Genomic DNA, 21,046 nt, shown 5'->3' with positions numbered 1-21,046 from the left:
ACTCAGCCAACAAATGAATGAATGACCACAACCATTCAGCAACTTAGTCTTGGGAAGTCACGTGCGAAGGCTGGTGCTATGCAGCATTCAACCCCACCAAGTTTATTTACTTCTCTTTCTTTCTTTTTCTTATTTCCAAAATCTTCCCTTCCCCCCACTCCATCCACACACCCTCTCACCCACCCTCCCTTGAACCAGATATCCAATCAGTCAGAGAAGAAGCCTTTGAGATTGGGCTTGGGGGTAGGGAGTGGCATTTCCTAAACCGATTCTGGCTCTGGGATCAGATGTGGGTGGAACCAGAAGGAGGGTCCAGGGCTAGGCCTATAAAAGCGAGAGGCAAGACAGCCCCTCACTATTGAGTTCACTGTCTTCAGAGCAGCTGCTGCAGCTCTTGCTGGATCGACTTGGTTGCTTTTTCTCTGGAGGTAAGGACTGGGGCCAGGGGTGGTGATGCAGGGAACCAGCTGCAGACTAGGAGGTGTCAGGGTTTCTTGCCCAAGGAGTGGGCCAGGGGTAGTGGGGTAGGGAGGTGGGAGGGATGGGGAGGGGAATGGCTGATTCCCTACATATGCTGGGGAAGGCCCACACAAGAGAAAGGATGAGCCAGGACTACTTGGAAGTAGAGCTATGGCCCTGGGACCTTGACCCTTGCCAAGGTGTGAGCCTGGCAAGTCCCATTTTAACTTTTCAGTTGCCGCTACCATGTCCCAGGCTCTGGGCTAGACCATGAGTTGGGTTTTGGGGGGGCGGAATGCTGGGCAGAGGCAGAGTGGAGGGGAGGAGGGAGAGGCAGACCTGAGCCTCACCCACCCCCACCATGTCCCAGGCTCAGGGCTTGGCCGTGAAGGGGGGTGGGGGGCTGGGCAGAAGCAGAGTCGAGGGAGGCTGGAGAGACGCAGGCCTGGAAACTTTGGTCTCACCCTCGCCCCCCCACCACGCTCCCGTCCAGCAGTGACTGAAGGAAGGACCCGCAGCGATGGGCAAAGAGAAGACGCACATTAATATCGTTGTCATCGGGCACGTGGACTCTGGCAAGTCCACCACCACCGGGCATCTCATCTACAAGTGTGGAGGGATCGACAAGAGGACCATCGAGAAGTTTGAGAAGGAGGCAGCAGAGGTGAGACACCAGCTGTGAGGGCCTTGGCGTCTGGGAGTGGCAGGGAGCTGGGGGCTGGGTGTCCCGCTCGCAGGTGGGTCTGGTGGCAGAGCGCCGACAGCAGATGCCTCCTGAGGCCTGCGATGCGGCGGAAGCTGCGGGGCTGGACCCCTCGGCTCAATATCCCTGGGCTCTACTCACGCGCCCCCGCTGCCCCTCCGCAGATGGGTAAGGGCTCCTTCAAGTACGCCTGGGTGCTGGACAAACTCAAGGCGGAGAGAGAGCGAGGCATCACCATCGACATCTCCCTGTGGAAGTTCGAGACCAGCAAGTACTACATCACCATCATCGACGCCCCGGGCCACAGGGACTTCATCAAGAACATGATCACCGGCACCTCCCAGGTCGAGCACCCTGTTCCCAGGGGCCTCTTTGCGGGGCGGGGTGGGGGTGGGAGGTGTGCTAGGCCAGGTGCCAGGTTTTCTGACCCTCAGACAAGTAGATCACTTGGGGTGCGTCCAGGACAAAGTGAGCGAGGGACTAGGTGAGAGTTTAACTGTGAGGCGGGACCTCTGCGGACAGCAGCCGCCACGGGACCCACGAAAGTGTCTACTTCTGGGGAGTATCTCGCTTCCCCCAGCTTTCCCAAGGGCCTGGGACAGCCCGAAGCTCTCGCCGGCTTCCCAGCGCGTCCCGAGCCCCCTCCCCTAACCAAGCCCTCGGTTCTTCTGTTCTGCAGGCGGACTGCGCGGTGCTCATCGTGGCTGCCGGCGTGGGCGAGTTCGAGGCCGGCATCTCCAAGAACGGGCAGACCCGCGAGCACGCGCTGCTGGCCTTCACCCTGGGCGTGAAGCAGCTGATCGTGGCCGTCAACAAGATGGACTCGACCGAGCCCGCCTACAGCGCCGCTCGCTTCCAGGAGATCACCAAGGAAGTGAGCAACTACATCAAGAAGATCGGCTACAACCCGGCGTCCGTGGCCTTCGTGCCCATCTCAGGCTGGCACGGCGACAACATGCTGGAGCCCAGCACCAACGTGAGTGCTGGCCGCGCGGCCTGGGGCCGGGGCCGGGGTGGCGCTCCCAGGGCCCCGCCTCCGACTCACCTCCGCTCCACGCCTGCATCCCCGCAGATGGCCTGGTTCAAGGGCTGGAAGGTTGAGCGAAAGGAGGGAAACGCCACCGGGGTGACTCTGCTGGAAGCTCTGGACTCCATCCTCCCGCCCACTCGCCCCGTCAACAAGCCCCTGAGGCTGCCTCTGCAAGACGTCTACAAGATTGGAGGTGAGGACAGGGCTGGAGGGGTGGGGGAGAGGAGAGACCCCTTCTTGAGGGAGTGGAGGATGAACGCTCCTGTCTGACTGTTGTGGGTTCGGATTCTGACTTGAGCTGGAACAAAGTGCCAAACAAAGCCTCCAGCGTTTCCTATGTATCTGAAGCGGCAGAAACAGCCAGTTCGTCTGACTCTGCTTCCTATCGTTTCTGTGTGGGATTTCGGTTTCAGGAAGGGAGGGACCTCCTCGGAAGCCAGTTCCCACCGGGGGGAATCATTCTGACTGCCCCTCTCCCACCGGACAGGCATTGGCACTGTGCCCGTGGGCCGCGTGGAGACCGGCTTCCTGAAAGCCGGCATGGTGGTCACCTTTGCCCCCAACAACGTCACCACTGAGGTCAAGTCTGTGGAGATGCACCACGAGGCCCTGGCTGAGGCCCTGCCCGGTGACAACGTGGGCTTCAACGTGAAGAACGTGTCGGTGAAGGACATCCGTCGCGGCAACGTGGCCGGGGACAGCAAGAACGACCCCCCGATGGAGGCCAGCAGCTTTGTGGCGCAGGTAGGCGCCCGCCCCGGAGGTCAGGGGCCTTGGCTTCCGTGGTGATGGAAATGCTTCTTAGGAAGATCAGTCCCATTTCCACGGAGGCCCCTGATGGGTCGAGAGGTGGTTCGGATGCAGGAGCCATCAGGTCCCTCCTAATTCTGTCCTCCCGCCCCTCCCCCACCAGGTGATCGTCTTGAATCACCCGGGACAGATCCACGCCGGCTACTCCCCGGTGCTGGACTGCCACACGGCCCACATCTCCTGCAAGTTTGCTGAACTGAGGGAAAAGATGGACCGGCGCTCTGGCAAGAAGCTGGAGGACAACCCCAAAGCCCTGAAGTCGGGGGACGCGGCCATGGTGCAGATGGTGCCCAGCAAGGCCATGTGTGTGGAGACCTTCTCCCAGTACCCACCTCTAGGTGAGCCACACCCCTCCCCCAAAGGTGAAGGAGCCTTTTTCCCCCGCTGTGCCCCCTTCCAGAGCTCCCACTCTTCTTCCTTTCCTCTTCCAGGCCGTTTTGCTGTGCGTGATATGAGGCAAACAGTGGCGGTTGGCGTCATCAAGGCGGTGGAGAAGAAGACAGCCACCACGGCCAAGGTCACCAAGGCGGCAGTGAAGGCCAGCAAGAAGTGAAGCGGGTCCTTCCCCCCTGCTCTTTAGTTTCCTCCGCAGCCTCCATTCTGTGTATTGATGGAATAATAAAATGAATAATAAAACTGAAACTAGCTGTCATGTTTTTCCCCCTCAAAAAAGCACAAGGTCAATGAGGAACCACTGGGTAGATGCGCAACGGATTGAAAGCAGACCCTTTGGCTTCAAAGCAGTTTTTATTTTAGGGCTGCAGATGCAGCGTATGGAAGTTCCCAGGCTAAGAGAATTGGAGCTGGAGCTGCTGACCTACACCACAGCTCCCAGCAATGACGGATCCTTAACCCACTGAGCAGGGCCAGGGATTGAACCAGCATCCTCTTGGATACTATGGATATGTCAGGTTAGTTACTGCTGAGCCACAGTTGGAACTCCCTCAAAGCATTTTTATGTCCTGGGTTGTGAAAAACCCTCTAGCCAAGGCTCTATTGCCCCCTTCTGGTTCCCTCAGAGCTAATCACCTCTGGCTGGTTTTCTCTGAGGAATTGTTTTGGAAACATGATAAAGTATATTCACTACGGCATCAGGCAGGATATTAGCACCAGATGTTAGCCCAACGGTACCATGTACATGATTTGTGGTGCTAGGCGCCTCAGCCTCCAAAACAGCAGCAGAGTAAATGGCAAGAGCTCTTAGAAAATAGAAACTGTAAATAGCTCTTTGGGCTTAAACTGCTGCCCAGCACGTTTAGGTTATTTAGGGGGAGAGGAATGAATGGATCACTGTAGCTCCTAAGTTTCATTTTGGTTTTGAATGCAGTAGGACAATGCGTCATGGAACTAATATAATGCTCCTTTAGTATATACCATGGATCAGGTTCCTAAGATCTGCTTGTGGTGTAGTCATTCCTTCAAGTATTGGCAGAATTTTGATGTGCCAGCTGCTAGTCTTGACCCCTTAGACTTAACTACTAGTGGGTAGAGACAGTCCAATAGGTGGTGATAATGAAGCAAGCAAGGCGTTAGGACACTAGAGGTGGAGAGCAAGCCATGAGAGGTGCAAAGCCATGCTGTCATCATCCAAGGGAGATGGTAACGAGGATTGAGATAATTCGTGGAGTGAAGCGGTGAGAAGTTCGGAATATATTTAGAAACATTTCTAAAAGTTGGATATGAGGTCTGAAAAGAGTTAAGGGTGACACCTGGATTCTTGGCTTGAGGTATTAGAAGGAAAGGGCTTCTCTGATGAGAGGCAGGGGTGGATTTCTAACTAAAAGGTGCTGATTTGGAGAGGGGAGAGGTCCTGGCTGAGACAACCAGGGGAGTAATTAAATCAAGGAAGTGGAATCCCTGGCTCAGAAGCATTTTCTAGAAGGTGTTAGGACATGTCTGCCCCTTGGAAGGAAGTGAATCAGCTTTATGACAATTCCAATCAGCCCTCTCTTGGAAAAGTCATTAATCTTCAAACATTGAGAGTGCTATTAAAATATGCCAAGGCCTAAGAGGACTCTTGGAGTTCTTTTTGAAGCCAGATGGGGGTCGGACAGGAAGTGATAGTCCCAAACACTTTGGGATTTTGATGTCCGAGATTTAGACCAGGAGTGCAGTAGCCTATTTTTTTCTTTTTCTTTTTTTTTTTCCACTGATCAATGGTATTACCTGTCCCTGCCTGTCAAGTTGGCTTCCTTCATGGGCAAACCCCCAGGGAAACCCTGGACCTAGCACAAACCTAAAAATACCAGCAGGATGACATCTCAGAGCTGTCACTATGCCAGTTATCAAAAACTCACCTGTCTCCAGTGCTGGAAAGCCTGTCAAATTCCAGCTGCTGTCAGCATGATCTGCCTAACGGAACCTGGACCGGCTTTGGAGCACCTCAAGCCTGTCAATGTCGAAGGCAGCCCAGACCCAGGCCAGGGCAGGAGCAGTGGCTGGGATAGAATGCAGATTACTCAGCTGTTGGATTCCTTATGCCTCCTTAGAATGCTTTATTTAGAATTCTCTAAGTCATAACCACCACTTTGCTTAGAAAGACTGGAGAACTAGGAGTTCCTGTCGTTGCTCAGTGGTTAACAAATCCGACTAAGAATCATGAGGTTGCGGGTTCGATCCCTGGCCTTCCTCAGTGGGTTGAAGATCTGGCACTGCAGTGAGCTGTGGTGTAGGTTGCAAACACGGCTTGGATCCCACGTTGCTGTGGCTCTGGAATAGGCCGGTGGCTACAGCTCCGATTCGACCCCTAGCCTGGGAACCTCCATATGCCGGAGGAGTGGCCCAAGAAATAGCAACAACAACAACAACAACAACAACAAAAAAAGAAAGACTGAAGAACTAAACTTCCAACTTAGATGTGTTGCTAATGTGTACTCAATGAACATGTGTTGACTCACAAATCTGTGTCAGCCTGTGTTTGTTGAAATAAGTGAACAAGGAGCTCCTATTGTGGCTCTGTGGTTAACACACCTGACTAGTATCCATGAGGATGCGGGTTCAATCCCTGGCCTTGTTCAGTGGGTTAAGGATCTGGCGTTGCTGTGAGCTGTGGTGTAGGTTGCAGATGCAGCTTGGATCCTGCTTTACTGTGGCTGTGGTGTCGGCGGCAGCCGTAGCTCTGATTGGACCCCTAGCCTGGAAACCTCCACATGCCATGGCTGCTCTGAATGACTTTTGAATGCTAATGTCCTCTGAATCCTCAAGAACAACATAGCTTTGATGCTTCTTTCTTAAAGATGCCTTACATTTAATTTGAAAAGGAAACTGAAAGTATCATGGTTAATCTACTCAGTAATTGCACACGGGGGTGGGAGCAAATGTTGCTGGTAAGTGAGAGAATCTTGATTCATTAGAAACTCCAAGAGCCCATCTTTGCAGCCCTCCAAAGAGCCACCAGAATTGGTTGGAGTTTGGCACCAAACTATGGCTTGAGCTGTTCAGATGAACAGTGAGAGCTCTGGCATTTTGCCCAAGAAGTAGTGCCTACTGGTCTAGAGCCTCTTCCTCTAGCCTTTAACATAATGTGGCAAATGGACCTAAGGCACCTTGTTCAGTCACAATGATTCAGCTCTTCATGGGCAGGTATTGGAGGCCTCTACCTGTTAGATTTCATAACCACGGCCTGAGACCAGTTCGTACAATGAATCAAGTCTCAGACTGAATTCCTTCCCACGTACTTCTATTAGGGGGCATAGGACAACCACACGTTTGTCCTAGCGTTTGATGAAGTCTCAGCAAGTTGAAGCCACCAGAGACCTTTCAGTCTCTGACGAGCACCTTGCATGCACGCAGGTGGAACCCAGAACCCCGGCAATTGGCTCCAGCTAGCAGCTACCTTTTTCTCTTTCTTCCTTTTATTTATTTTTTTTCTTTTTAGGGCCACACTGGCACCATGCGGAGGTTCCCAGGCTAGGAGTCAAATTGGAGCTGCAGCTGCCAACCTATGCCACAGCCACAGCAATGCCAGATCTCAGCCACGTCTGCAGCCTATACCACATCTCATGGCAGTGCTGGATCCTTAACCCACTGAGCAGGACCAGGGATTGAACTGTCCTCATGGATACTCGTCAGGTTCTTTACCACTGAGCCACAATGGGAACTCCTCCAGCTAGCTTTCTCCTGGGGGACAGAACCCCCTGAAAATGATGAAATACAGGTTGGAATTCTTACACCCTGGTTCTCACTTCAAAGAGTAGAGGCTGCTGGGTTCGCCTGTTCATCTGGGAAGGTGCCTGCACAATGATAATCGTTCTAGTCAACCCATAAGTGACTGCTACTCGCTTCTTCAGTGAACACGCCTTACTAATAGCCATCACGACCAGCAACACGCCCTCTGGTGCTGATGGGAGATAAATAAGTTTGAGACTTGAGATAATGCTCTGCCCTCCACCCTGGGGGTCAGGGGTGCTTCTGATTATTCTTTCAAATGCTAAATAGCCATCTCTAAAGTGTGCTGTCCCAGTTAGGGTACTTTACATATTCAAAACCATCCCTACTGTACAAAACTATCCTATGGGAGTTCCCGCTGTGGTGTAATGGGTTAAAAACCTGACTGCTGGAATTTCCATCATGGGTCAGAGGTAACAAACCCGACTAGTATCCATGGAGACACGGGTTTGATCCCTGGCCTCGCTTAGTGGGTTAAGGATCCAGGGTTGCCACAAGCTGTGGTTTAGGCTGGCAGTTGAAGCTCTGATTCAACCCCTAGCCTGGGACCTTTCATATGCCACGGGTGCAGCCCTAAATAAATAAGACCAAAAAAAAAAAAAATCTGGAGTTTCCGTCATGGTGCAGTGGAAATTAATCCAACTAGGAATCATGAGGTTGCGGGTTCAAGCCCTGGCCTCGCTCAGTGGGTTAAGGATCTGGCATTGCCGTGAGCTCTGGTGTAGGTCGCAGATGCAGCTTGGATCCCTCGTAACTGTAGCTGTGGTGTAGGCTGGCAGCTCCAGCTCCAATTAGACCCCTAGCCTGGGAACATTTATATGCCGCAGGTGCGGCCCTAAAAAGACAAAAAGACAAAAAAAAAAATCTGACTGCAGTGACTTGGGTTCCTGTGGAGGTACAGGTTCAATCCCTGACCTGGCACAGTGGGTTAAAGGATCTGGCATTGCCACAGCTGCAGCTCGGATTCTATCCCTAGTCTGGGAACTTCCATACCCTGTGGGTTCAGCCATAAAACAAACAAACAAAAACTATCCTATGAACCACATGTCACAGTAAAACCCTTCACCTTGGACCCATTCTTTCCTGAGAGGTCAAGGTGGCCCAACCCAGCCTCCTTACCCACCTCCCAGGAGCCTCGGCTCGCTTTCCTGGCGCTGCTTTCCTTTCAGCGTGGGTCAGTGCTGGCCAGCTTCCTGTTGTCCCTGGATGACCCTCTCAGGTGAAAGCCTGCTGTGTCCACAGTTATCCAACAGCCTCAAACCCAAAAAGAAGCACCCTGGATCTCAGGTTTCAGTCTATCCCTCTGTCAGATTCCGGGGCTCTAAAAAGCTTCCTGTCAGGTCATCTGTAAGCCCATCTCCTCAGGCCAGATCAGAAGGCTCCCAATTTACTCCTTGGGGTGGGCTGTGCTCTTGTGCAGGATCCCGTTCTGGGCTGACACACAGCTCTCACTGGGTCCCAGCCAAGCACCACTCCAGGCGCAGCTGGTGGCCCCTGGTTCTGAAGACTCACTGTGGACGCCCAGCTTAGTCCACCTGACTGAGGCCAGGAGGATGCAGAGTCACTTATTAATTCATTTCTTCATCCCCACTTTCACCAGAGGTTCATCAAGGATAAATGGGATTGAACTGGATTGAACCCTTTGTCCTGCCCACCCGATTTCACAGTCTGACAAGAGAGCTAGACAGAGGCATAGAAAATTACTCTATGATATGAGAAATGCTGCAACAGAGCTACCTTCAGGAGGCTGTGGAAAACATCAAAGGGGCAACAACAAAGTTTGAGGAACCAGAGAAAATAGTCTGGAAATACTGACCTCTTTAAAAAAAAAAAGAGGAGATCCCCTTGTGGTTCAGCGGGTTAAGAAGCTGACTAGCATCCATGAGGATGCTGGTTCAATCCCTGCCTAGCTCAGTGGGTTAAGGACCCCGCATTGCTGTGACTGCGACATCAGCCAGCAGCTGAAACTCCAATTCGACCCCTAGCCTGGGAACCTCCATATGCCACAGGTTCAGCTCTAAAAAGACTACAAAAACAACAAAACAAAACAAAAACAAAAACATGTACACAGGCCCAGAGGGGAGCTGAAGACAGGAGGGCAGAATGGCAGGCCTTCAGATTGGGAATGTCAAGAAGGGGCAGGTCTGGAGTTCTCACTGCGGCACAGCAGCTTAAGGATCCTGTGTTGTCTCTGCAGTGGCTCAGACAGCTGCTAGGGCTTGGGGGTTCGATCCCCAACTGGGCACAGTGAGTTAAGGAGGTGGCATTGCTGTAGGTGTGGCTTGGATTCCATTCAATCCCTGGCTCCAGAACTTCCATATGCTGCAAGTACAGCAAATAAATAAATAAATAAATAAATAAATAAATAAAAGAAAAAAATAACAGAATGAGCAGATCTTTGAAGGGTCTTGATATCAAGCTGGGGCATCTGGACTTGGTGGCAACGGCAGAGAGAAGCCAAGCTCAAGTGAACAGTCTTCCTCTGAATGAGACGTTTGGGCTTTCAGTTGCCTCAGAGTCTTAACTTGGGCCCCAGTGCAAAGGGTATGTGGGAGCTAGATCTGACTCAACACTGCCCTTGGCTGTTCAGGGTTCAGGGCACCTCTGTTCCCTTTTTGTTTTTTTGCTTTTTAGGGCCGCACCTGCAGCATATGGAAGTTCCCAGTTTAGGGGTCCAATCGGAGCTACCTCTGCTGGCCTACACCACAGCCACAGCAACGCGGGATCCGAGGCACATCTTTGACCTACACCACAGCTCACAGCAATGCCAGATCCCGGATGCACTGAGCAAGGCCAGGGATCGAACCCGTATGCTCATGGATACTGGTCAGATTCGTCTCTGCTGCGACACAGCAGGAACTCTCCCCACCCCGCCTCAACACCCGTTCATTTTTTATCAGGCCTGAGAGGGCCTGGCAGTGAGGGCATGCATGTCATTGGCATGGAAATAAAGGAGCAAGACTCTCCCAGACTGAGCTGGCCTCGTCCCAGGGGAGAAGGTAAAGGGGAATTCTAAAACGACTCTCTTGTCCTTTGTCTGACTATAATGGATTTCTTCTTGTTGTATTAATCCGAGTCCCTGATTCTGGAAACAGAAATCCAAGCTGCCATTGTCCATTCACGTAAACAATTGATGCTTTGGCCTCGTAGGGAGAGGCACCAGCTCATGTTTACAGAGCTGTTTGCATTTGATGATGACAACATAACACAACAGAGAAAAGTCACCCTGTGGAAAAAATCTGTTTTCGGTTTGTTCTGAAAAGAAAAATCCCACTGCATCAGACGGAACAACCACGTCCAGGGTTCACAGAGAGCAGGGGACCAGGCCCCTCCGTGAGAAATTGGCCCCCGCTCCTGTTTACCTATTAGGCCAAATCGGGTTGGAAAGATTTCCAGAGACACACTTCCTACCTGACTCGCTCACATTCCCATCTCCCATAATTAGCCAAGTCCTAATTATTCCCTATATTGCCTCTGGCGCATTCGTTGTGTGAGACAATGGTGTGTGAGACAATGGTGCATAACTCAAACACAGGGCCGGTCTAAAGGAGAAACTGGCAGAGGGCTCACGGGACGATTGCATTATTCATGAAAAGACATCAGAACAATTGGAGGAGAACATTAGATTTTAAATCACAGCAGCAATTACAAGACAATTATCCCAAATGGTGTAATTGCCACAGCTACAGGGTGTGTGGCAGAACCTACACAGCGTGCGTGTCACTTTCTTTTAATACCATGATGAACACTGGTCTGTACGTTGTAAGAGGAAATTCTGCAGTAGGAAACATCAGTCCTTCCTCCTGCCGTGGACAAATGGAGCCGAAGGCCACACTTCCGTCTCTCGGGGCCCCCTGCCTGGCTTGGTCCCACATGTGCTGCTCTCGGGTCCTCCACCCTGGCCTGCGTGAATTTCAATCCAAGCATAGAACCAGAATTCCACCTTTCTAGATAATGTTCCTCAGCCAAGGACACCCTATATGGGGCAGGGAGAAGTCGCTTGCTTTGCAGGCAATAAACTGAGGTTTACTTACTGTCCTAATATTTCCTGATAGCACTGCTTAGTATCCGCTACCCTGTCCTGAAGGCATATGACCTGAAATATATTTTTCATATCTTTTAATCGATTGATTTTTATGGAGGTATCGTTGATTTAAAATGTGTTAGTTTCAGGTGTTTAGTAAAGTGATTCAATTATACAATATATATCTAAAATAGATAGATAGATAGATGCTCGTTTTCAGATTCTTTTCCACTACAGGTTATTATAAGATATTGAATGTGGAGTTCCTATGGTGGCTCAGTGGGTTAAGGACTTGACATTGTCTCTGTGAGGATGGGGGTTTGATCCCTGGCCTCACTCAGTGGGTCAAGTGTCTGGCGTTGCCACAAGCTGAAAAGTAGTTCGCACATGTGGCTTGGATCTGGTATTGCTCCATTCTGAAGGATATGAATCAAATTCTTATGTGGGAGTGCCTCTGCGTGTAAGTTGAAGATGGAGAGATTTTGGCTTTCTCCTTGTCTGTTGCCAAACATTCTCCACCTCTTTCCTAATCTCCCTTTCCTCTTCTCTCTCTTTCCTTCTTGGCTGAATTTGCTCTAGAACCCTCAGTCTTTTCTTTTCTTTTCTTTTCTTTTTTTTTTTTTTTTTAGAGTGCACCTGCAGCATATGGATATTCCCAGTCTAAGGGGGGCGAATTGGAGCTGTAGCTGCTGGCCTACACCACAGCCACAACAACAATGGATCCAATCCACATCTGCCACCTACACCACAGCTCACAGCAACACTGGATCCCCAACCCACTGAGTGAGGCCAGGGATTGAACCTGCATCCTCATGGGTGCTGGTTGGGCTCGCTCACCGCTGAGCCACGATGGGAGCTCCGAACTCTCAGTCTTTTCAAATGAACTCAACAAACACTCTTTAAGCACCTGTTGATTTGATAAGACCTAGCGGTATTTAAAAATGAGTATATCTTTTTGACCTGAAAATGCCACTATTTGATCTTTATTATACAATATTCTCGCACAGGATTGCTAAAACATGTTCAGTGATACACATTACAGTGTTGCTTGTAACACTCCCAAACTGGAAACGCTGAAAAATATCCATCAATAATAGGACTGTTAAATAAATTAGAGTGCATCCGTGCAACAGGATATTATGCAGCTGCTAAGAGAATGTACTGATTATAGGAAGGTGTCCAGGGACTCCCAGGAAGAGAAAAGGGCATGCTTCAGAACAATGTGTACAGTTGGATCCCCTATTTGTAAAACAAATTTCACACATTTACATTTTCTTATTAAAAAACCCGGAAGGATATGAATCAAATTCTTCTATGGGAGTGCCCCTCGGGAGTAAGTTGAAGATGGGAAAGATTGCAGCTTTCTCCTTGTCTTCTGTTTAAAAGATATGTAGATTCTTTCTATAGTTAAAATAAAAACATATGAAGAATATGGATCAGCTCCCTAGCCCTGGAATCTGGACATTCAGCGATGACTAAAGGTAATGGCCTTGTACCCTGGAAGAGGCTAACGTTAAGTGTCAACTTGGCTGGACTATGGTGCCCAGATATTTGGTCCAAATTTATTCATGTTTGGTTAAATATTATTTCAGTGGGGAGTTCCCCTTGCGGCTCAGAAGTAATGAACCCGACTAGTATCCATGAGGATTCAAGTTCAATCCCTGGCCTCGCTCAGCAGGTTAAGGATCCCGCGTTGCCGTGAGCTGTGGTGTAAGTCGAAGATGCGGCTCGGATCCCGCATTGCTATGGCTGTGGCGTAGGCCATTGGCTACAGCGCTGATTTGACCCCTAGTCTGGGATTCTCCATATGCCGTGGGTGTGGCCCTAAAAAGAAAGCAAACAAAAAACCCCCCAAAACCCCATTATTCTCTGAAGGTGTTTGTTGGATGAGATGAACACTTAAATCAATAGGCTTTCAGTCAGGCAAGAATACTCTCCATAATGTGGGTGGATCTCATCTGATCAGTTGAAGGCCCTCGCAGAACAAAGACAAGTCTCTCCAGAGGACGAAGGAATTGGGCCAGCAGATTGCCTTTGGATTTGAACTATAACTCTTCCCTGAGTCTCAGATTTCAAACCACAAAATCACCATAATCCCATGAGCCAATTCCTTAAAATACATCTCTCTCCTTATACCTTCTGTGGGTTCTGTTTTTCTGGAAAACCCAGATGAATACAAGGAGCAAGTGGCTTAGTGGACTCTCCCAGGGGAGGGGTGGTGCCTCCAGGCGGTCATTGAGGCTAAACATGTGATCGCTGGGGACACTGAGGGGTGACTCAGAGGATGTTTAAGTGCTCCATAATTTTCAGCCCCCTAAAATGAATGTGAAACCTAAGAGTTACTTTCCCTGCAAAAACAGCTTCAAGAAAGTCCTCATAGGACCTTGTGGAGATTGCCCCTAGAGAGCAAGGTGCAGGATTTTAGAAAGCACCCATTCCTCGGGACCAGCAGGGCACTTGGACTCAGCCTCAAGATCTCCAAAGGCCTCAAGGAGAAGCATCTATATCTGCAAAGATGTTCATTTTGGAAAGCAACCTCTCCCCCTCTCCCTTCTCCCCGTAGTGGACAGGTCCACGATCCAGGAATGTCCAGTGGAAAGGGGGCCTCCTTTTGGATACCAGCCTCAGAAGATTCAAGATTCTTCTCATTCTCCCCACCCCTTAGCTTTCCCAGCTCGGAAGCTCCATCTTCTGTGAATTCACCCATGATCCTCAGACATCAAGAAGATCAGTTACTACCACTTAATTATGATGCCTTTGTAGAAGCAAGAAAAATGTTTAAATATACAGAGTGAAAAGACAGAATATGAAATGCTGACTATACTGTGATTACAACTATGAAAAATTATGCAAATGAGTGAAAGACTGTAAAGTAATCATAGAAAATGAAAACAGAAATTGTTTGGGTGGTAGAAGCGTGGTGCATTCTCCTCCCCCGCAACAAAAGCTTATTTAGTATTCCAATCAAAATGGAAGGGTCCTTTTGCCTGAGGAGGACAGGGTTGGCTATCTTTACTGGTTTTGTTTTTTACCTTTAGGCCTCTTGGAACTAGAAACTGAAATCTAAGCATGTACCAAGCACAAATAGTGTTTGTTTTGGTGGGTTTTTTTGTCTTTAGAGCCACACCCACAGCATATGGAGGTTCCCAGGCTGGGAGTCAAATCAGAGCTGTAGCCACCAGCCTACACCAGAGCCGCAGCAACTCGGGATCTGAGCCACATCTGAGACCTACACTACAGCTTGTGGCAATGCCGGATCTTTAACCCACTGAGCAAGGCCAGGGATCAAACCCACAACCTCATGGATGCTAGTCAGATTCGTTAACCGCTGAGCCACAGCGGGAACTCCTAGGCACCTACAGTGTTTATAGCAGCATCTCATTTAACCACCACCCAATTCTGTAAGGTAGACATGGTTTGTTAATGCCAGCTTTCAAAAATCTATGTGTCAGCAGGGTTGGTTACTTATTTGTTCTGAGGACAACAAATCTATTCTGAGTCTCTCTCCTAGTTTCTGGTGGTTTCGTGACAATCCTTGGTGTTCCCTGGTTTGTAGTCACGCCACTTCAATCTCTGTCTCCATCTTCATATGGTTTCTCCGAATGTATGTGTGTGTTCCTTTCTTTTTTCTTTTCTTTTTAAGGCCACACCTGCGGTCTATGGAAGTTCCCAGGCCAGGGGTCCAATTGGAGCTGCAGTGGTCAGGCTACCCCACAGCCACAGCAACCCCAGATCCGAGCTGCCTCTGTGACCTACACTGCAGCTTAGAGCAACACTGGCTCCTTAACCCACTGAGCCAGGCCAGGAATTGAACCTGCATCCTCAGAGACAATGGTCCTTAACCTGCTGAGCCACAGTGGGAAACTTTGAGTCTGTCTTTCTTATAAGGACAATGGTCCTACTGGCTTGCGGGTCACCCTAATCCAGTGGGACCTTAACTTGCTTACATCTGCAATGCTCCTATTTGAAATGAGATTATATTCACTGGCATCTGAGGCCAAGAGTTTGATATCTTTCCAGGGGAAGCAATTCTACCCACAACCAGGGATGCCAAACCCAGGTTTTTCTGGAAGAAAAGCTATGCTCTGGCTGGGATCCTCAGAAATTTGTTTTTTGTTTTGTTTTGTTTTGTTTGCCTTTTCTGGGGCCACTCCCACGGCATATGGAGGTTCCCAGGCTAGGGGTCCAATCAGAGCTGTAGCCGCCAGCCTAAGCCAGAGCCACAGCAATGTGGAATCCGAGCCACATCTGTGACCTACACCACAGCTCATGGCAACGCCGGATCCCGAACCCTCTAAGCAAGGTCAGGGATTGAACCCGCAACTTCATGGTTCCTAGTCAGATTCCTTAACCACTGAGCCATGACGGGAACTCCCCTGTTTTGTTTTTTTTTTTTTTTTTTAGGGCTGCACCCATGGCATAATTAAGTTCCCCGGCTAGGGGTCAAATCAGAACTGTAGCCACCGGCCTATACCACAGCCACAGCAACACAAGATCCAAGAGCTGTGTCTGTGACCTACAGAGCTCACAGCAATGCCAGATCCTTAACCCATGGAGCAAGGCCAGGGATCGAACCCACATCCTCATGGATCCTAGTCGGATCCTCGTTACCGCTGAGCCACGATAGGATCTCCCTAGAAATCTTGATAGGAGTTCGCTGGTGGTTAAGCATCTGCTGTTTGCCACTGTAGTGGTTGGGGTCACTCCTGCTCAATCCCTGGTCTGGAAATTTCTGCATGCCATGGGTGTGGCCAAAAAAGGAAAAATCTTGATTGTATAATTAGATTTTTTTAGGTACAAAAGGAGGCAAGAGGTACTGGAACATCACTGGGACCATTTTGAAAATGCATGTTGGATGGAGTTCCCCTTGTGGCTCAGTGGTAACAAAGCCAACAAGCATCCATGAAGACTCGGGTTTGATCCTTGGCCTCACTCAGTGGGTTAAGGACCTGAGGTGGCCATGAGCTGTGGTGTAGGTCAAAGACAGGCTGGGATCTGGCATTGCTGTGGCTGTGGTATAGGCTCGGCAGCTGTAGCTCCTATTGGACCCCTAGCCTGGGAACTTCCATATGCTGCAGGTGCGGCCCCCCCCCCCAAAAAAAAAGTGTGTTGGATAATTGATGCAGTAATAAAAAGCATCACAGGTATACCTAGAAATATTTAAATAAACAGTGCCTGACATAATATGAAAAATGGGTAACTTAAGGCAGGAGATAGCAGCATATCTTTTGTGAATGCTGGGTTCATCAAAAAGTGAATTTAATTCTAAATTTTTCACTCTGTAAATTCTAATTGGAGACTAAAAACTGTTGACAGCCTCTTCCTATCAAGGAACGTGAGCTTAATTCAGTGGTAAAGCGATGTGACCTCCATTATATATAGGAGTAATTTATTCATACCCTTTGTCCCAGGGCAGGTAGGGAAATAGATTTACACACACACACACACACACACACACACACACACAGAGTAATCACAAAGGGAACAACATGGGTAACCTAGTGTTAGAAAAGAGGAGAGATTCAATTGTAATTTGTACATGTTCTCTTAAATATTTTTTAGCTCCGACAATTGTTTCCATGACTTAGATTCAATCATTTGATCCTAATTTTTGCTGGAAAATCAAAATAAAAAAGAAATAATTTAATTGGCTGACTGTGCTGTATGAACATTGCTCTTTACATTATCCAAATCCAAAATCTCTGCCACATGATGGGGAAATTAAATTTTCTCATTGTTAAAAATCATCAGAATAATTCAGCACCATGCCTCCAGGTTATGGTTTCTCTAATTACCTTGTATCCTGAATTCTTAATTAATTATATTCTGAAACATGAAAAAGTCCCTTTGTGTTCTGACCCCATCCTAAGCCCTTTTCTGTGTTAGGTGAATTATTTACACAGTAAATCTTATCACTGCATTTCAGTTTTGTCCCTGAAGTTGCTGCCCTTTTGGTCATTTTAATCGTATTCCTCTCAGAGTCAATTTCCTACCATTTAGAACAAGCATCCAGACTGTTGGCTTTCCCACACACCAAGATCTCGTCACCTGTCACCCAATTCCTTCGTGACCTAGTTAAATGATGGAGTTTTTTTCTGGGTCACAGGAATGATACAGCCTTCAAATCTCTGCCTGAAGAAGGAGCTCCTGAAATTGATCAGGGACTCGGCTTCATTAGAAAATGACTGGCTGAGAGAGAGGATGAGGCTCAAAACGGATGTGCAACCGCATCAAAGCCCCGAACCTCCTATCTGTGCGGAACACATTTATTTAAATAAGATGCTGGATAATGCTCCAAAGAGTTTCCTCAGAAAGCGTGACTCTAGAGAGCACCTGAGCTTTACCTCAAAAGGATTTTTCTTTTTTTATTAGTAGCTTTAATCATGATGAACGGAATCGTTCCTACAGCCACCACACTAGGTGGGGCTCCTGGAAATGATGAAAGCTGCTTCTATGCCGTGGGACCTGGATGAAACTTAGGAAGAGTCATACGTGGCCACCATGATTATGTGTCATTGCATGCATCACGTCATTGTCTTCCTGCGACCTACCTAGCTTAGAGATAAAGCAAATGAAGTACAGAATGATGACGTAAGGTACCTAAGCTCACACGGCTGGTGAGTATTAGAATCAAAGTTAAACATCGAGCCGTGCTTCCTAGACCTTCAGGTGCATACATACGTATCACCTAGAGAACTTGCTAACATGCGGGTTCTGATTCAGTGGGGCTGGGATGCTGTATTTCCAGCAAGCTCCCTGGTGAGGTCGATGCTGCTGGTCCGTGGACCACAGTTTGAGAGCAGAGTGGCAGAGCCGACTCCACAGTCTCTAAAGCAATACATTACCGATCCTGTGGATGGTCCTTGATGATTCCAACCGATGAGAGCACACAGGGAAACTCGTATTTTGTCTTCTTTCGTGTTCTTCTAGATCACAGAGATAAACAAGCTCAAGGTGAAAGTTTGTGGAATAATAATGGCTCAGACATGGCCTGATGTTATGAGAACCTCAGCATTCAAGCTCTGCAGAATCTGCTTGCATTTTCCTCACCCAAATCTGTCTTGACTGGACCCTCCTGTTCAAATACAGGGCCTGAGAGTCAGGCATTTAATGTCTCAGTGGGAATGAACTCTTGATGGTTCTGCCAGGCAGCTATCTGGCCCTTCTCTGCGAGCCCTGCCCTGGACAGGCAGAGAAGAGTGGCACATGTGACAATGTTTAGAGAAGTTGAGACTTCATAGGTCAGTTTTTTGTTTTTTGTCTTTTTGTCTTTTGAGAGCCACACCCGAGGCAGATGGAGGTTCCCATGCTAGGGGTCTAATCAGAGCTGTAGCCACCTGCCTACATCAGAGCCACAGCAATGTAGGATCTGAGCTGCGTCTACAACTTACAGCACAGCTCACGGCAACACCGGATCCTTCACCCACTGAGCGAGGCCAGGGATCGAACCCTCAACCTCATGGTTCCTAGTCAGATTTGTTTCTGCTGAGCCAGGACGGGAACTCCAAGACTTCATGGGTCAGTTCTCATGGTGGTGGCAAGAAGCCATAGCAGCCTGCAACCTAAGTCTCCTGAGAATCTAGAACAGCAGTACAGCTTCTGGAACGTGGTGCCAGCTCCATGCTCTTGGTAGAGAGAGTGAGTCACAGAGGTTGCTCCATACTGTATATAACTATTGGGGGGATTACTATTTGGTGAAATCTTTTTGAAAGCAATTAAAATAGGAAAAACACTCGGACTTAAAAATGGACATATTCTTGGACCTAAAAATTCTGCTTCCAGAAATCCATCCTTTAGAAATCCTAACACATGTGCACATTGTTTGTTTGTTTTGTTACCGTGTCCAGCGTTGCAGGGCAATGGGGAATCTTGGAAGAGGGATGGCACAGTACAACAAAGACACACAAGACTACTTTACATTTAGAAAGTGGGGGACCAGGAGGCACTCTGTTCGCAGAACAAAAGGCCAAAAGGCTTTAGCCCACATGACTTTTATTAAGGAAGGTGATGAGATTAGTATTAGTGGGTTTAAGGAAGGTGACCAGATTAGTGGGCAAGAACAGGCACAGGCAGTGACGAGGTTATTGTCTTAGTGATATCCCTTAGGACAGAGTGCACTTGTTTATAGAATAACGTGAATATCTTGTCTTCGAAGGAGACCCTGTACTTTAGAACTCTGTGTCCACAGACACTTGCCTTCTGCAGAGTTCAGCTGTTCAGTGGTCTCCAACATTTTGTCTTTTTAGGGCAGCTTGTGCGGGGCACGTGGAAGTTCCAGCTAGGAGGCGAATCAGAGCAGCAGCCACAGGCTTATGCCACAGCCACACCAGATCCGAGCTGCATCTGTGACCTCCACTGCAGCTTGGCCACGTTGGGGATCCTCAACTCACTGAGCAATGCCAGGGATCGAACCCACATCCCCATGGACACTAGTCGGGTTCCTTACCTCTGAGCCACAATGGGAACTCCCCCATGCGCACATGTACACAAGAATGTTCACGGGAGCACTACCTAAACATTAAAGCAGCCCATCAAGAAGGGCATGACTAACGTGCATGCTAAGAAATGAAGCAAATGAGTATAACAAACTAGAAACACACTCACAGATATTGAGAACAAACGAGTGGTTACCAGTGGGGAGAGGGAAGGAGAGAGGGGCAAGATAGGGGTGTGGAATTAAGACATACAAACGACTAGGTCAAAAATAGATAAGCAGCAAGGATATATTATACAGCTCAGAGAAACATAGCCATTCTTTTGTAGTCACTTTAAATGGAGCATAATCTATACAAGTATTCAATCACTGTGCTGTACTCCTGACACGAATATAATATTGAAAATCAACGATACTTCGTTTTTTAAAAAGGACATGATTAAATAAAATTATGAAAAAACCACAATGTGGAAAACAATGTAGCCATTAAGCAGAGTACAGCGTTGACCCGCGAAGACGTCGAAGACAGAGTGTTACACAGCAAGTTTCAGGAAAATGCATAAAACAGGATCTGTTAGGTAACTCTCTCCCATCTACATACATGTATTTGCACACACACAGAAAGGCTTCACTGAACCCTTCACGTTAGGAGGTTGTGTAGGGAAGCTAAAGTATTCACACTAAGAAAATACTCACCAATAGGAGTTCCCGTCATGGCTCAGTGATTAATGAATCCGACTAGGAATCATGGGGTTGCAGGTTCGGTCCCTGGCCTTGCTCAGTGGGTTGAGGATCCAACGTGGCTGTGAGCTGTGGTGTAGGTTGCAGATGTGGCTCGGATCCTGCGTTGCTGTGGCTGTGGTATAGGCCGGCGGCTGTAGCTCCAATTCAACCCCTAGCCTGGGAACCTCCATATGCCTCAGGAGCGGCCCTAGAAAAGGCAAAAAGAAAAAAGAAAGAAAGAAAGAAAGAAAATACCAATAAATGGAAAACTTGTAGAAATAGTTTCTACTCCAGCATGTCACTCCACTTATCCCTGCTGTCAAGGTCCGTGCTGCTCTGACTCTAGCTGATCATGGGCTCTGTGTACTCAGTGTCACTCAGGTCAGTGCACCTGACTGCCCAGTGAAAGGGCACATTTGGAAAATGATGCGTGATTTGAGGAAGCCGCACAAAGTGTCATGGGAGGGCCGATTGAATCTTATGGAATCCAGTGGGTCAGTGAGACACTTATAGATCAGAAAACATATAAAAAGGAAACAACTAATAAAGATCACATAAAAAAGAAAAAACTTGAGGCCTTCCCTTTGTGGCTCAGCAGGTTAAGAACCAGACTAATATCCACGAGGATGCAGTTTCAATTCCTGGCCTAGCTCAGTGTGTTAAGGATCTGGGGTTGCTGCAAGCTGGGGTGGAGCA

The 21,046-nt window shown here is 48.6% G+C and overlaps 1 protein-coding gene across 1 annotated transcript; it reads left to right on the top strand.

Annotated features, from left to right (window-relative positions):
- Positions 1-979: 979 nt before the first annotated feature.
- LOC125110851 (elongation factor 1-alpha-like) lies at positions 980-3,555 on the top strand. Its single transcript, XM_047752499.1, has 7 exons — positions 980-1,123; positions 1,327-1,506; positions 1,842-2,138; positions 2,235-2,385; positions 2,680-2,936; positions 3,106-3,340; positions 3,434-3,555. Exons 1-7 carry the CDS (start codon positions 980-982, stop codon positions 3,553-3,555), a joined length of 1,386 nt encoding a protein of 461 aa, XP_047608455.1.
- The last annotated feature ends 17,491 nt before the right edge of the window (positions 3,556-21,046 follow it).

This window comes from Phacochoerus africanus, chromosome 11, assembly GCF_016906955.1.
Source record: "Phacochoerus africanus isolate WHEZ1 chromosome 11, ROS_Pafr_v1, whole genome shotgun sequence".
In the NCBI taxonomy this organism is placed as follows: Eukaryota; Metazoa; Chordata; class Mammalia; order Artiodactyla; family Suidae; genus Phacochoerus; species Phacochoerus africanus.
This window is presented reverse-complemented; position numbering and strand designations above follow the sequence as displayed.

Coding starts and splice junctions, on each gene's coding strand:
- LOC125110851 (XM_047752499.1), top strand. CDS start 980: ATGGGCAAAGAGAAGACGCACATTAATATCGTTGTCATCGGGCACGTG. Junction 2,139..2,234: donor TGCTGGAGCCCAGCACCAAC/GTGAGTGCTGGC, acceptor GCATCCCCGCAG/ATGGCCTGGTTCAAGGGCTG. Junction 2,386..2,679: donor AGACGTCTACAAGATTGGAG/GTGAGGACAGGG, acceptor CCCACCGGACAG/GCATTGGCACTGTGCCCGTG.